General features: G+C 39.3%; 1 protein-coding gene across 1 annotated transcript; it reads right to left on the reverse strand.

Annotated features, from left to right (window-relative positions):
* Positions 1-279: 279 nt before the first annotated feature.
* Positions 280-12265, reverse strand: epm2a (EPM2A glucan phosphatase, laforin). Its single transcript, XM_005914566.3, has 4 exons — positions 11748-12265; positions 9840-10014; positions 4098-4342; positions 280-2813 (listed from the first exon to the last, which is right to left on the reverse strand). Exons 1-4 carry the CDS (start codon positions 11992-11994, stop codon positions 2530-2532), a joined length of 951 nt encoding a protein of 316 aa, XP_005914628.1. The 5' UTR covers positions 11995-12265; the 3' UTR covers positions 280-2529.
* Between the last annotated feature and the right edge of the window lie 630 nt (positions 12266-12895).

A 12895-nucleotide genomic window follows, 5' to 3' on the forward strand; every position in this document is an offset into this window, starting at 1 on the left:
ACAAAGTGTACTCTGTTAGATTTTAATTGAAGTCAGTGAACGCTATCCACCTTTTACACCAATGCATTATCAACACCAAGCCAAGAGCTTACTCACAGAGGGGAGATGTGATTGCTTAGATGTGTCTGAACATTTGAACCCAACACTAAATGGCTGCAAAAGTCATTTTGAGGCATTGTATACTGTGAAGTCAAGACCCTACAACATTAGAGATGGAAACTATCCATCTAAATGAATAAGCTCTTTGCAACAGTGGGTGGGTGGGTGGGGGTGGGGGGGAAGAGTTTCACACAGAACCACGCTCAGGGTGGGAGGGCCACCTGCTGCTGCTAATTGGAGTGACGAGAAAGAGAGAAAAGCAGAGGACAGAAAAATGACAAACAGCATAAAGCGCAATGTGGCTCAAACTCTAAGATGATGTTACTTCTAAATGACTGCTCAGTTTTATTATTAATGTTTCAATTTACAGTAAAGATAAAATAGAAGACATTGTCGGTCTCAGTTGATCCATGAAGGCATAAAAAACAGAGGGTAAACTGCAGAAGGAAATGAAAAGCAATGATCTGTGACGCTTTCAGCATGAAGTGGATCTAGAAGACCGAGCAAAGAGAGTATATACAAGCTGATGCCATGCACAGCTATTGCAGGGCAAAATAATAGACACAACACAAGTGTTGGTGCACTGGCGGGGGTTTTTTCTTTCATTTTTTAAATGTTCTGTGTCAGTTGCAAATCGTCTCTGTACTTGAATTTGAATGCAACTACATGCAACAGCAAATCATATGGGGTTCAGATGCTTTGCGATCAATCATTGACAGTAATCCATTTCAATAATTACAGCATGTTTATCAGCTACTTTGATATCTAAGACACGGCAAGCCCAACACTACTAATATACTGTTCATACAATAAGATGCACACAAACATAACACATGATTTTCTGTCAAATCAATGTTGATACCTTAGAAAACAAAAAAACTGAAAATAAATATAGAAAAGCATTTTCCTTCATGTTCAGTTTTCTGAATATTTTTAGATCTTTAGAAAACCGTGATGATTCACTTTGAATAGCACAGGTGCTTAGCTCTATCCACCCACCCATCCCCGCTGATCCCCTCATAATGGTGCTGCCTTCTGCAGAGACTCACAGACACTAATAAAAAAGTATACAGATTTGTGCTAGAGGGAAGAAATCTTTGATATTCTAATTCACTAATTTTCTTAACAAAAACATCTTCTGAAGAAAAGCAAATGCAGCATCGTCACAATAACAGTGTAGTCAAATGTTCAGAAATGACAACAAATAATGCTCCGTGTCTTAATGGGCTGTTATGTATGCATTAAAACGGTCTAGAAGAGATGTTTTTTTCTTATTCAGCAGATGATTGGAAGAGCATCTGTCAGGTAAATAAAACATGAAATGCTATCAAGCGCTCAGAGTGAGAGAGAGAACGAGCTATATTCTTTGATGCCCGAGAGCTGAGTTCCTCTCATACACACAGGGAGAGACATTATTGATATATTAGTTTTAAATTTTCATTTGTAGCTTTGGCACAGAGTCATTTTCATGCAGCATTAAGTTCCATCTCTAAAACCTGGGAAATTACAAATTTCCTTTCTGAAAAGAAAGAAGAGATTCTCAGAAATGACAAAAAAACAAACACAAAACAACACAGAAAATGTATGTTTCTCTTAATAATTGACCTACTTCCTGCATGCAGGAAATGAGAAATATCAACCAGCATAGTTCCTGCGATTTAGTTGCTTTAAACTTTTAAAAGAGTCTCTAATGTTTGCCCAAAACATCAGCTTTGTTTGTTCATTAAAACTTCAAAAAGCATTAAAAGAAAAGAACTTTACAAGCACCCACGTGGACATGTGCTGAGTCCAAGCCCTCAATTTGCAAGTGTATATTTTTAAAGGCTGAGTTAAGGCCCTGAAAGAGGGGGAGCCAGATTTTTTTTTAAAGCCACATCTCCTCCTGCAGCTGTCATCTCTCTCCAATCCCCTCCAACCAGATGAGCATGGGTGTATGCACGATATTCATACAGCAGAAGATTAGTCAGTGGTATAAAAAGTACCCACTGAACCGCCACACTTTGCTTCCTATTAAGACTTTATAACCTTTCTGCTTTTTTTTAAGGTCCCATAACAGACTAGATGTTTTTGAAGCCTGAAAATAGAGCCCAGTGGAGGAGCAGGAGTCGAGTACCTCTTAAGAACATTTAAAATACAATACGCCGAAAGCCTAGATGGGATTATTTGCCCAGTGACGCCAAAAACATACTGCCTACCCCAGCTTTTAAAAGCTCACACACCAGTTGGATTGATTGACATTTCTGCTGCCAGAACACTCTCAGATACTTGGTCTGAAGTGAGTCATTTACATACATTGGATTAAAGTCGAGATACAGATTTTATTTTTTAAAATTTTGCACATCAAGAATTGTTTTGAGTTTTCAATCATTTTATTTCTCAGAAAGTCCAGAGGATTCAGCTTCAGATTTCAAGCACAAAGCCACTCGGATCTCATGTTTCAGGGTCAGACATAGATGAGCGCAGCCGGCCAAACTTTTGAAGGAAGTCTGCCTCAGCTTTGACTAAAGCTTCCTCATCGATGTACACTGCTGGTCTCCTTGCTGCTACAAAGTACTGCACCTTCCTCAGGGTCCACCCGAGGACATACATGAGCAGGCCACACACAGCTGCAGTCGACCTCCCCACTCCAGCGTTACAGTGGACATAGACTGTGTGGCCATTCTCTAGGAGACCATGAAGCAAGAATACAGCCTGAGGAAGCATCCTGATCCGGCCTGCAGAAGAAGACGGCAACTCATAAAAGAGATACTGAGTATTTGTGTATTTTTCTTATCCTACTTATTTCAATTAAAGGACTGGAAGGGGAAGCCCTCTCCATAATTTCTGTCTTTACTGCAGTCTGTGGCATGCAGCAACAGGTCAGTTAATTCCTGATGGATTAAATCTTTACATTTTTTCGAGCTAAGTAATGCTCCTGTGCTGCAGGCTGTAGTTTTTATACTGACATTACTCAAACAGAAATAAACAGTGCATTTGCTGGGGGCAGTTACCTGTAGCTGTAATTACTATAGGTAAGAAAGACTGAATGCATTCCCATAGCTCAAATGTGTTTTTTAAAGTTTCTGGCCAACGAGATTGGTAATAAATGGAAAAAAAACCCCCCAACAAAATTCGCTATTAAAGTGTTTGGCCACAGCATCCTGCCAGAACAGTTTCAGTGTGCCTGCAACTCTAATGGAGGGATAGATGGCCATTTTTTCCAAAAGATAGTCTCTCATTTGATGTTTTGATGATGGTCATAAAGAAACATAGAAAATGCTGAAAATCCCTCATTGGTGTTCAATTAGGTAGGAATGTGATGACTTTGAGGTCATTTTCCCCCTCATCCAAGCATACAGTGATCACTTATTCCATATGAATAGATCCTGGGACAGACCGCTCCCATCATATTGGAAATAACTCATCATGGGATAAAAATGACCTCACAGAACAAACCAGCATCTTAGACATATACCAGTGTCTAAGATTAAGAATATGCTGATAATTTATCTAATCACAACACTTTTTTCTACTTGCAGGCCACAGGTACAGTTTTTGTCCCACTGCACTCAAACAAATCTGCATCTTTATTTGTAATGAATGGTTCCTTCTATAATATCCTGCTCTGTGTAATTGCTGATGGAATATAATTGCTGATACAGGCTGTTCTCATCCCGTACTCACACTCTCAGTCATCTGTGGAAGAATTGATATCAAATGGGCATTTCTGTCTTGATGAATGTCCAAATTAAATTGATCAAAGGCATAGGGCCTGCTTTTCTCACACATGGATTAAACCTAGACTATAAAACTTTTTTTTTTCTGGACATCTTCAATTTGTTTTTCTATTACTGTCCATCGAGCTTTACCCTCCGAACAGAATTCCCAGTCTCATGTTGAACCTTTGAATAGCTCTAAGTTCATAATGTTTTAATGGGGTTAAACACACTTAAGAGGTTCTACTAGGAATTAAAAAGGGCTTTTTCTTCAACCTTGTATGACCAGAAAATCGTCCTTACCCTCAGTGCTCATGTCCGGTGTGGGCAGCCACACATACACAAGGCCACAGTCTCTGTACAAATGCATCATGGTCTCTGGGGTCATGGTTTCGTCGGGGTTACGCCGGCAGCCGTAGGAATTGTTCACCACATCCCACTCTGTCTGGAAGTTCATCACTGCAGTAATTCCCAGTTCATACTTCATCTTTACTGTCACGTGTTCCACCTGTCGAGGGCAGCTGCCCAGCCAAATACGTGGCAGCACCCTGGGGTCAATAAAAAGACGTGTACACTGATTATTTACTTGTATGTTAAAGTGATGATTATGTGCTAAATGTTCTAACCTTCTAACAAGTCATTTTCATCTCAATTTTTTCTTAGATCCTACTAGCCAGACCATCCATTAAAAAACTTTCAAGTGTCACAGTCTCTAACTATGTGTTTATCAAGTATATAATATGCATAATAAAGAATAAAGAAGAATGAAATGTGAAAACACATTTAAAATCCATCAAGAGAGCCTAAAACTCTCAGTGGGTAACAAATAAAATAGGTAACACAGAGGCTGATGGAATAGCTAGGACTTTCAAGGTGCTCCTATAAGCAAAGCAATGATGACAGAGCTATCAGAACAAAGCTGACCATTATAGATCAACAGTAAGCAAAAGTGGTTCACTTATGTGTCATTGTCTTACCTTCTTCACACTGTTCCTCATAGTAGTGATGCTTTATTGACCCCCTCATCCCCCTAATTTTCTTCCCGACCACTCTGGTTTGAGGCAGACTCCACTGGTGTTCATTAGCATGCATAAAGTCAGCGACTAGGACGTGACAGGCAAAACAAAGGCGACGCCTTTAATACCTGATGTCCCAGAGCAGCTCTGCAGTGGAAGTATCTGGAGCTTAACTTCACCTCTGTTTTTCCCTCCCCACAAACCTCATCATATCACAGTTTAGCGATATGTCATATGTGGATGAATTGTGTGGAGTCTTGTTGTTTCCACTGTGCCTTCCTCCCATAGTACTGGTTATGGTACAAATTCTAAATTCTAAATGCATAAATTGCCCCTCTCTATCATCCCCGTGTTGGACTGGTTACCAGTTGACAATTGCTGAGATAGGCTGGAGCCCTCCTATGACCCTTGATAAGTGGTTAAGAAAATGGATGGATGGAAGGACTCTTATTATATGAACCAAGCAGCCAATATAAACCGAAAAACAACAAGTTGTGTATAACCTGATTTCTTGTTACCTTTCGAATGTGTGTAGCATTTTTTCCTACTAGTTTATTTTAAAATGGAAACAAAAGATGCACTGGACGATTCTAAGAGTTTATTTTTTTCCTTTTCATGAGCTCATACACTTAGAAGTGCAGTAATATCCTATCTTATGAGAAAGATGCCTTTTTTTGTCTCTGGTCTTTAGTTGTGAATCAAACTGAAAAACAAATGTCTCAATCTGTTGAAATAAAAATGATAAACATCATAAAAAAAGGCTGAGTAAGCCTTGGGCCTTCTCTCTAAATATGAGCTTGACAGATGACTTACCAGCTACAAAGTGAGTGGTCTCCCCGCAAATGTTATAATGACTTACTGCAGAGTGTGTGTAACACTTTGGGCTATATGGATGCAAGGTCTGAGAGACTAATTTAAAAAGCTATTAACAGGGAAGATACAAAGGCACAGTGCTTCCTATTGAACACAGGTCCTTGACATAAGCCTTGTAAGGTCTTTGGACACAAATTAAAACCTGATGGCACAAGCCAAGCCAGCTCATTCTTATGCAAGTTATGTGCTTGCTGCCTCAGGGGTCTGGGGCTAATTTCTGAAGTGCCTGGTATGCCATGGCACCGAGTCTGTGCCTTACAAACGGAGGGCATGCACCGGTAGGCTGTGTAACTACTTGGTCTCTGCCATTTAAGACCAATATGTAGCGTTCATTGAAACATGAACATACGGTACTGTAAAAAAAAAGGTCTTGAGCTACCCCAGGTTTCTTTGTTTTTTGCTGGGAAAATGGGAAATGGTTGCGGAGATTTATTGAAATGCTAAACATACATGGAAATACAGCATATAAGGCAGAAACAGAGTTTGGATTTTATGGATGTGGCAACCTTTTGTTCCATTCTGTCAAGATGATTCCAGATTGCTCCAGTTATGTGGAGATGCAGGCTCTGGGGAGGCCAATCCATGGATGATAGTCTTTTTTGGGTCCCCTTCTACCCAGCTATGCTTTTACTGCATTGGCAGTGTGGTTGGGATCATTGTCATGCTGAAAAATGAAGCTGCTGCTCATTAGATGCTTTCCAGATGATATTGTATGATGAATAAAAATCTGATGGTAGTTTTCTGCATTCATAATTCCATCAATGTTGATAAGATTCCCAACAACCAACAAAGAAAACCATTTCACATTTGGATCCATCACTCCACGGGACCTGTTGCCATTGACTGTAATTTGCCATATCTCAACTTTAATGTCATTTTCCCGTCTTGATGGCCACCCTTCTATTAAGACCATGTTTAAGAAGCCTTCAGTTAACAGTAGATAGATCAACTGTTGGGCCTCGTGCATTTCTTAGGGCCTTTGACAGGTCTGTGCTGGATTTTTCTTAATACGTGACTTTCAGATACTGTTCATCAGGGTTTTTTGTTTTGTTTTTTTTAATTTTTTAGGTCTGCCACTTGTTTTTTTCATCATTTTCTAATCCAGTTTCCTAAGATTTTGGAAGGAGACATACAAGACTGGTTCATCCCCTGAGTTAGGTTCCCTTTTTATGCTTGAATGATTCATAGGTCAGTGTTAAGCCTCTTAACACTGACAAGAGGGTCTGGCTCCTTGTAAGCAAAATATAAAAAAATGTAGGATGCCTCAAGACTTTTGCACAGTACTACACATCCTTCAAACTATCTAAAATAACTTTTATTATATAATTTTATAATATTTTTTATGGCACCAGCTCTTAGGCAAAGGACATCTACAGAAGTTTCATTTTCATTGGCTACAACCTGAACATGAAATGAGTAGCAAAAGCCAGAAAATGTTCTGACAACAGGTGTTGGGATCTTATTTTTACACCTTATTTGACCCAAGAAAGGATAGTAATTCAACACTACGAGATTAACTTTTTTAATATCCATATGTTTAACAATACACTTGTACTTAAAAGTTCATCTTTTCTCACTTTCACAGTTTTAAACCATCTTGAAATCCAATGTAAGCAATGCAAGAGAATAACGTATCAGTCAAGTAGCCAGCGCTGTATGAATTGCCTTAGAAATCCAAATGAATTCTGAACGATGCCATCTCCTCTCTCTTAAGAACCCAAGCAAGGTTAAGGAGGTGATAATACAACTGCTAGTGGTCTACCTTTTTTATGGGTAATCATTTTAAAAGTGACAGAGGAGTTATAACTAAATGAGGAACGGCAAGGTTAAAAAACAAAGACGAGAACCGGGCTTTGTCTGTCCTGTAAAGAATGAAGGTTTTTAAACTCAATGACTATCAGGAAGAAAGGACACGGTGACATGACTAATGCTTGCAGTACTTCGCAGAAATCTTCTCTGACGTTTTAGTGTCAGAACGGAGAAGAAATTAGGCGCTCATGGACAATACAGATGAAAGCACAAGGCTCGTTGCTGAATATGCTTAAGTTTGAAAACTGTAAGAAAAGTGTAAGAAGACAGGGTGATGCAATTCTCAAGGTTGTTCAAGTAACTATTTGGAGGCATAATTTTTAAGACACATGCCACATAGTGATAATATCCAAGGCTCAGTTTCCAGCAGAGGGACCTCCCACCTTCTTCTTTTTGGCCTTGTTTTGGTCTCTCTTAAAACTGCAGACCGACAAAAGAAGGCAACATTACCAAAACTTAATTCTGAAACAAAGAAACAATCATATAGATATTAATTTCCCCCAGAGGAGCTAACTAATTTTTATAGCATTATTAGGCAAATATTGCAGAAAAGATTCAAAAATCATTGCATTTCATTATTACGTCTATGCATCTGTGTGTGTATATGGCTGAAGAGGAAGTGTGGTGTTGGGAGTGAGCGGTGGGGTGGATCTCCATTTGTATATACTCCAGGCTACAACACGAGTAGCAATCTGGACGTTTTAGACATGGTGTAAAGAATATATTAATGTTCAAATGGCTAAAAATCACAAAGAACCCCCCCAAAGGAATACTTCTATATTTCCGAGAAGATGTTTTATCCACTTACTTGCAGAGAGTTTGCAGAGCAGATATATAAATCATTCCCACGTCTGTATATTAAACATGGAGCTACTTTCAGTGAGGTGAGACTTGTTTGAAATGCAGATGGACCACAGGTGACTCTCAGGCTCTGTCTGAGGGTAACAAGATGTGCGTACTAGCACCTCTACACCTCAGGTTATTAAGTTATAAACTACACCCTATTTTCCATTAGGTTGCCAGATTGACTTTGCTATACTTTTTTTTCTTTACTGCTGGCTTGAGCTGGCTTTTGCCTCATGAGGTATATAGTTGGATCAACATTTGCTGTCATCCCAATAACACCATTTTCAGAGAAGGAAGCTCCGTATCAAAAGGGTCTGGGGCGCTAAACTAACCTACCTGCAGCCCAGACCTGTCACCCACTGACAACCATGAAAGTATCCAACAGGCTTGTTCTTTAGCTCCTCAGACAGAAACCTGTTAACTGTTCCCACCTTATGCTTAAAGACAAAGGAGGTGTTTGCGGTTAGAGCTCCTCAGAAGTGGAATGACCTGAGGAAATACGCATTGCCTCATCTGTGTCTTCTTTAAATCACTGTTCCATTCATATTGTGAGGCTTGTTTTTTAAAATTTTGTTTGACCATCTTCTAATATAGATTCAGAGTTTTTGTCACTCTAAGCTCAACTTATATCGTTAATTTTTATGTCAACGATATAATTACAATGGAATCACATTGCTTCTTAATCTTAGTTTGATGTTGCACTTGAGTCATGTGGGTTATTTTAATAGAAATGCCCATTTTTGTGCTTTACAAATAAAATGTATTATTAATTTCAAAGCTGTTCCAGTTGATTTCTCAGATGTAACAATTATAGAGAAAAGATGCAACACAGAGTAAAGGAAATGTGTTGCAAAATGGTGATTAAAGAGCTATTTATTAGATGGACTAGTTGTGTCTATCTGACCTTATTGCTAGCATCCTTCGCCTTTACTTCAACATCTGTGCTCTTCCTCTTTGTCACCAGTTTGGCAGCCCCATATTCACCATCCTTTGTCCAATACGCACACTATCCCTCGTCTGCTCACGTCCAAACCACCTCAGCCTTGCCTCTCTAGCTTTGTGTTCAAACTGCTTAACCAGAGCTGACCCTCTGATATACTGATTTCGACTTCTGTCCATCCTGGTCACTCTTAATGAAAATCTTAGTATCTTCGTCTTTGTCACCTCCAGCTTGGCCTCCTGTCAATCTGTCAGAGCGACCATCTCTAAACCATACATCACAGCAGGTCTCACTACCATCTTTTAAATGTTCCCTTTCAGTCTCGCTGCTATCCTTCTATCACAAATCACAAACCTCAATCACCAAAACAAATAAATAAAATAAAACCAGCCTTTCCTAACCCACTGAACTGTGATCATCATAGAATTACTTAGTAAAAGTGCAAAACTGTCTTTACATACCGAAATTTTAAGAAGTGTACGAACGTATAACACTGCAAATTATCCTATATTAAGGATAATTAGAACATCATGCAGAAAGCGTGTATATGTACTGTATTACCTGGAGAAATGTATGGCCTTCTGACCAGCCACACTGAAGTAAAAGTTGGTGGTGTGCCTCATCTCATCTGTGTGCCCCGTTTCTTCTATCCAGTGGCCGATCGGGTGGCAGTGCACGCCATCCACCACATTCTTATCATCATATGTACACCATCTGTCATGGCTCGGCCCGCTTCCTGGTGACAAAGATGACAAGCACGTTAATGCATATAAATCAGGGACGTCAAACTGATTTTCCACGGTGTGTCACATGCGGCCCAGATCTCGAGTGTAAAGTGTAAAGAGGTTAAACTACACATTTAGCTGAGATGTCTTGAAATAAGAAACAGATTTCAACAGTATTTCTCAGTTTTTCTACATGACAAAGAGATGGTGTTGTAGTAAACGAAGAAGAAATGTGTCAGCATGATTTAAACTGTATGACAAAAATATGTCAAATTACATAAAAATAGAAATGAGTTTCAGTTTTCTGGGCCCACTGTAAAAAGCATACATTTCTATAGCAGATTGTAAAAAAACAAACAAAAAACAGGCACTTTTCTGTTATTTAACTGTTAAATAACTTAATTTCTGTGATGCACTATAAATAGCCACTGGGGGGAATTCTTTATCAACAGGAGAAGTTGTAAAACTTCTTATATTCTAAAGCTATCCAGTGTGGCAGATTGGAGTAATCCCCGGGACGATCTGATATCCTCGTGTTGGTGTTGTTCCCTCGTCATCATAAATAATGTTGTTCCAGGTTCAACATTGCAAGTAACCAATCACCTTCTCCTGACGTCATCCGCGACCTCGAAAAAAAACAAACGCCTTCAAAAAATCTACTTTACTTGCGAGAAGAGAAACCGCCTCTGTAAGGACAATATGTATAATGCTTACCGTTTATTAAAGAAAAGTATCCTGAAATTCAAAGAATTCAAGTTCCTGGATCGGCAGACAGAAGCGGTTTGTGTTCTTGCAAGTGAAGTAGATTTTTTTAAGGCGGTATTCTTCAAAGGCACATAAGGGGGACATCACAACAATGTGATTGGTCACTTGCAATGTTGAACCTGGAACAACATTTATTATGATGATGTGGGAACAACACCGACACGAGGATATCAGATCATCCTTCACGGACGGGGGCTGATTCTGGCCTCAGGGCCTTATGTTTGACACCCTTGTTATAAACTGTCCAACCATCGGCGTAACTTTGTGCTGAACATTGGGGGGGTCAAGATCTATGTCTAAATAAATAAATAAATTCCTAGATGATTAAACATGTAACTATTTTGCTGGTAATACCTGAAATGCGTAAAGAAAATCAACAGCCTATTTATGCAAGATAATTCATAATTTTATTGGGGGGAGGGGGGGTATATTGGTTGGGTCTGATTATTGGGGGGTCATAACCCCCCTTACCCCCCTGGAAATTACGCCCCTGTGTCCAACAGTAGGACCATATGACTAATTTCAAATGAGAATCCTTTTATCCATTTATCCATCCTACCTGTTAAAGAAACTTTCAGAGGAATCCAGTATTGCATTACTGTGCATTCATTCCTGGGTGCAGATGATGAAGTATAAATGCTGAACTCTATCTGTAAACCGTTATATTCACATGCTGAATTTCAACTGTTAATTTAAACTAAAAGACTCAATAGTTTTTTCGGATGTTTTTCAGAAATTTTAAACTTTTTTAGGTTTGCAGATTCAATGCAATTTGTTAGCCACTGAACATTTAGTGTCACTTACCGCCATCATGTGGCACTATGAAAACATTGCACAATAGCAACCAAACATGGCGCAGTCATATTTATGTCTCTCCCCGCTAACCTTACAGTAATTACAGCAAATCTGTGAGACGTCTGGAAAACCGTCTACATGTGAACCAGATGTGATGCGCATTAAACCAGAAGTGCACAGGTACCTTCCCAGATAAAGGTGCCTCTGACTCTTTGGATGAACTTGAACCACAGTGTGTCTCTGTGGGGCTCGGCCAGGTGCACCTCACCGATCCACAGACACGGTTCTGCGGGTGACGGGAGTTTCTGTGTGGCTTTCATCCGAACCGCTCTGTTCGGGTCCCAGTTCCCCATTTCAGCACGCGAACCCAAAACAAAGACGTCGACCTCCGAGGACTCCGGAGTGAGAATGACGCCGAATCTAAATAACATGACCGCAGGCTTGCCTAAATCTGTTCAGCCGATTATGGTATGGCGACCTTATGGGTTATTATGGCCTATAATGTTATAGCAGCTATTGCGTTACATTCGCGACGGCGTGACTGTATAGTGTATCCTAAAAATAACCGGGTGCAGTTGGACAGTTCAGTTTGCAGCAAAGACAAGAAAAAGAGAATGAGGTCCCACTCTGCCAGGATTATCGGGCACCTTGCAGAAGCCACGTAAGACTGGACAGCTCAAAGTACTGCGCTTCAGAAAACACATTACTCTCTGGGCAGCATCTACTCTTAAGGGAAAAGTATTGTATTTTCTATACATTCATTTTCTTTTCTTTGTTTTTTGTTTTTAACGTACTTCTGTAGTGCAATAAAAAAAAAGGAAGCGTGACAGATGGATAACATCTATTGCTTTATAAATAACTGGACACCAATAACTTGAGTTTATTATATAATATTATATTACAGTGCATTTCTAACTACTGTAGGCAGCAAACAATACTTTTAACTAAAGATTTTTAGAATTTGAAAGAAAGGCAGACGTGAAGTGCGAAAGTGAGATCAGAGGTCAAATGTGACATGATTTTTTTTTGCAAACTATAACGTGATATTTAGAATACCCAGATACCAGTATAATTTTCTAATTGTGGCATTTGAATTTTATGTACAGCTTTAAAAACAAAAGAACAGGTACAAAAAAAGCACAAAGTAATGTGATATTTAAAAACATTATTTAGAATAGGATTCCCTCTATGCTTGTAGTTTGTCAACACGAACAATGGCAGTGAGAAACGTAGTTTTAAATAGCTATACGTAGCTTTATCATCACTTTGGCCTTCAGATCAGCTGTTGACCTAGAACAAGCCAGAGGTCAAACTTGACACAATATTTAACAT

Source organism: Haplochromis burtoni, unplaced genomic scaffold (genome assembly GCF_018398535.1).
Source record: "Haplochromis burtoni strain Fernald_Lab_line unplaced genomic scaffold, NCSU_Asbu1 Contig_8, whole genome shotgun sequence".
Classification (NCBI taxonomy): Eukaryota; Metazoa; Chordata; class Actinopteri; order Cichliformes; family Cichlidae; genus Haplochromis; species Haplochromis burtoni.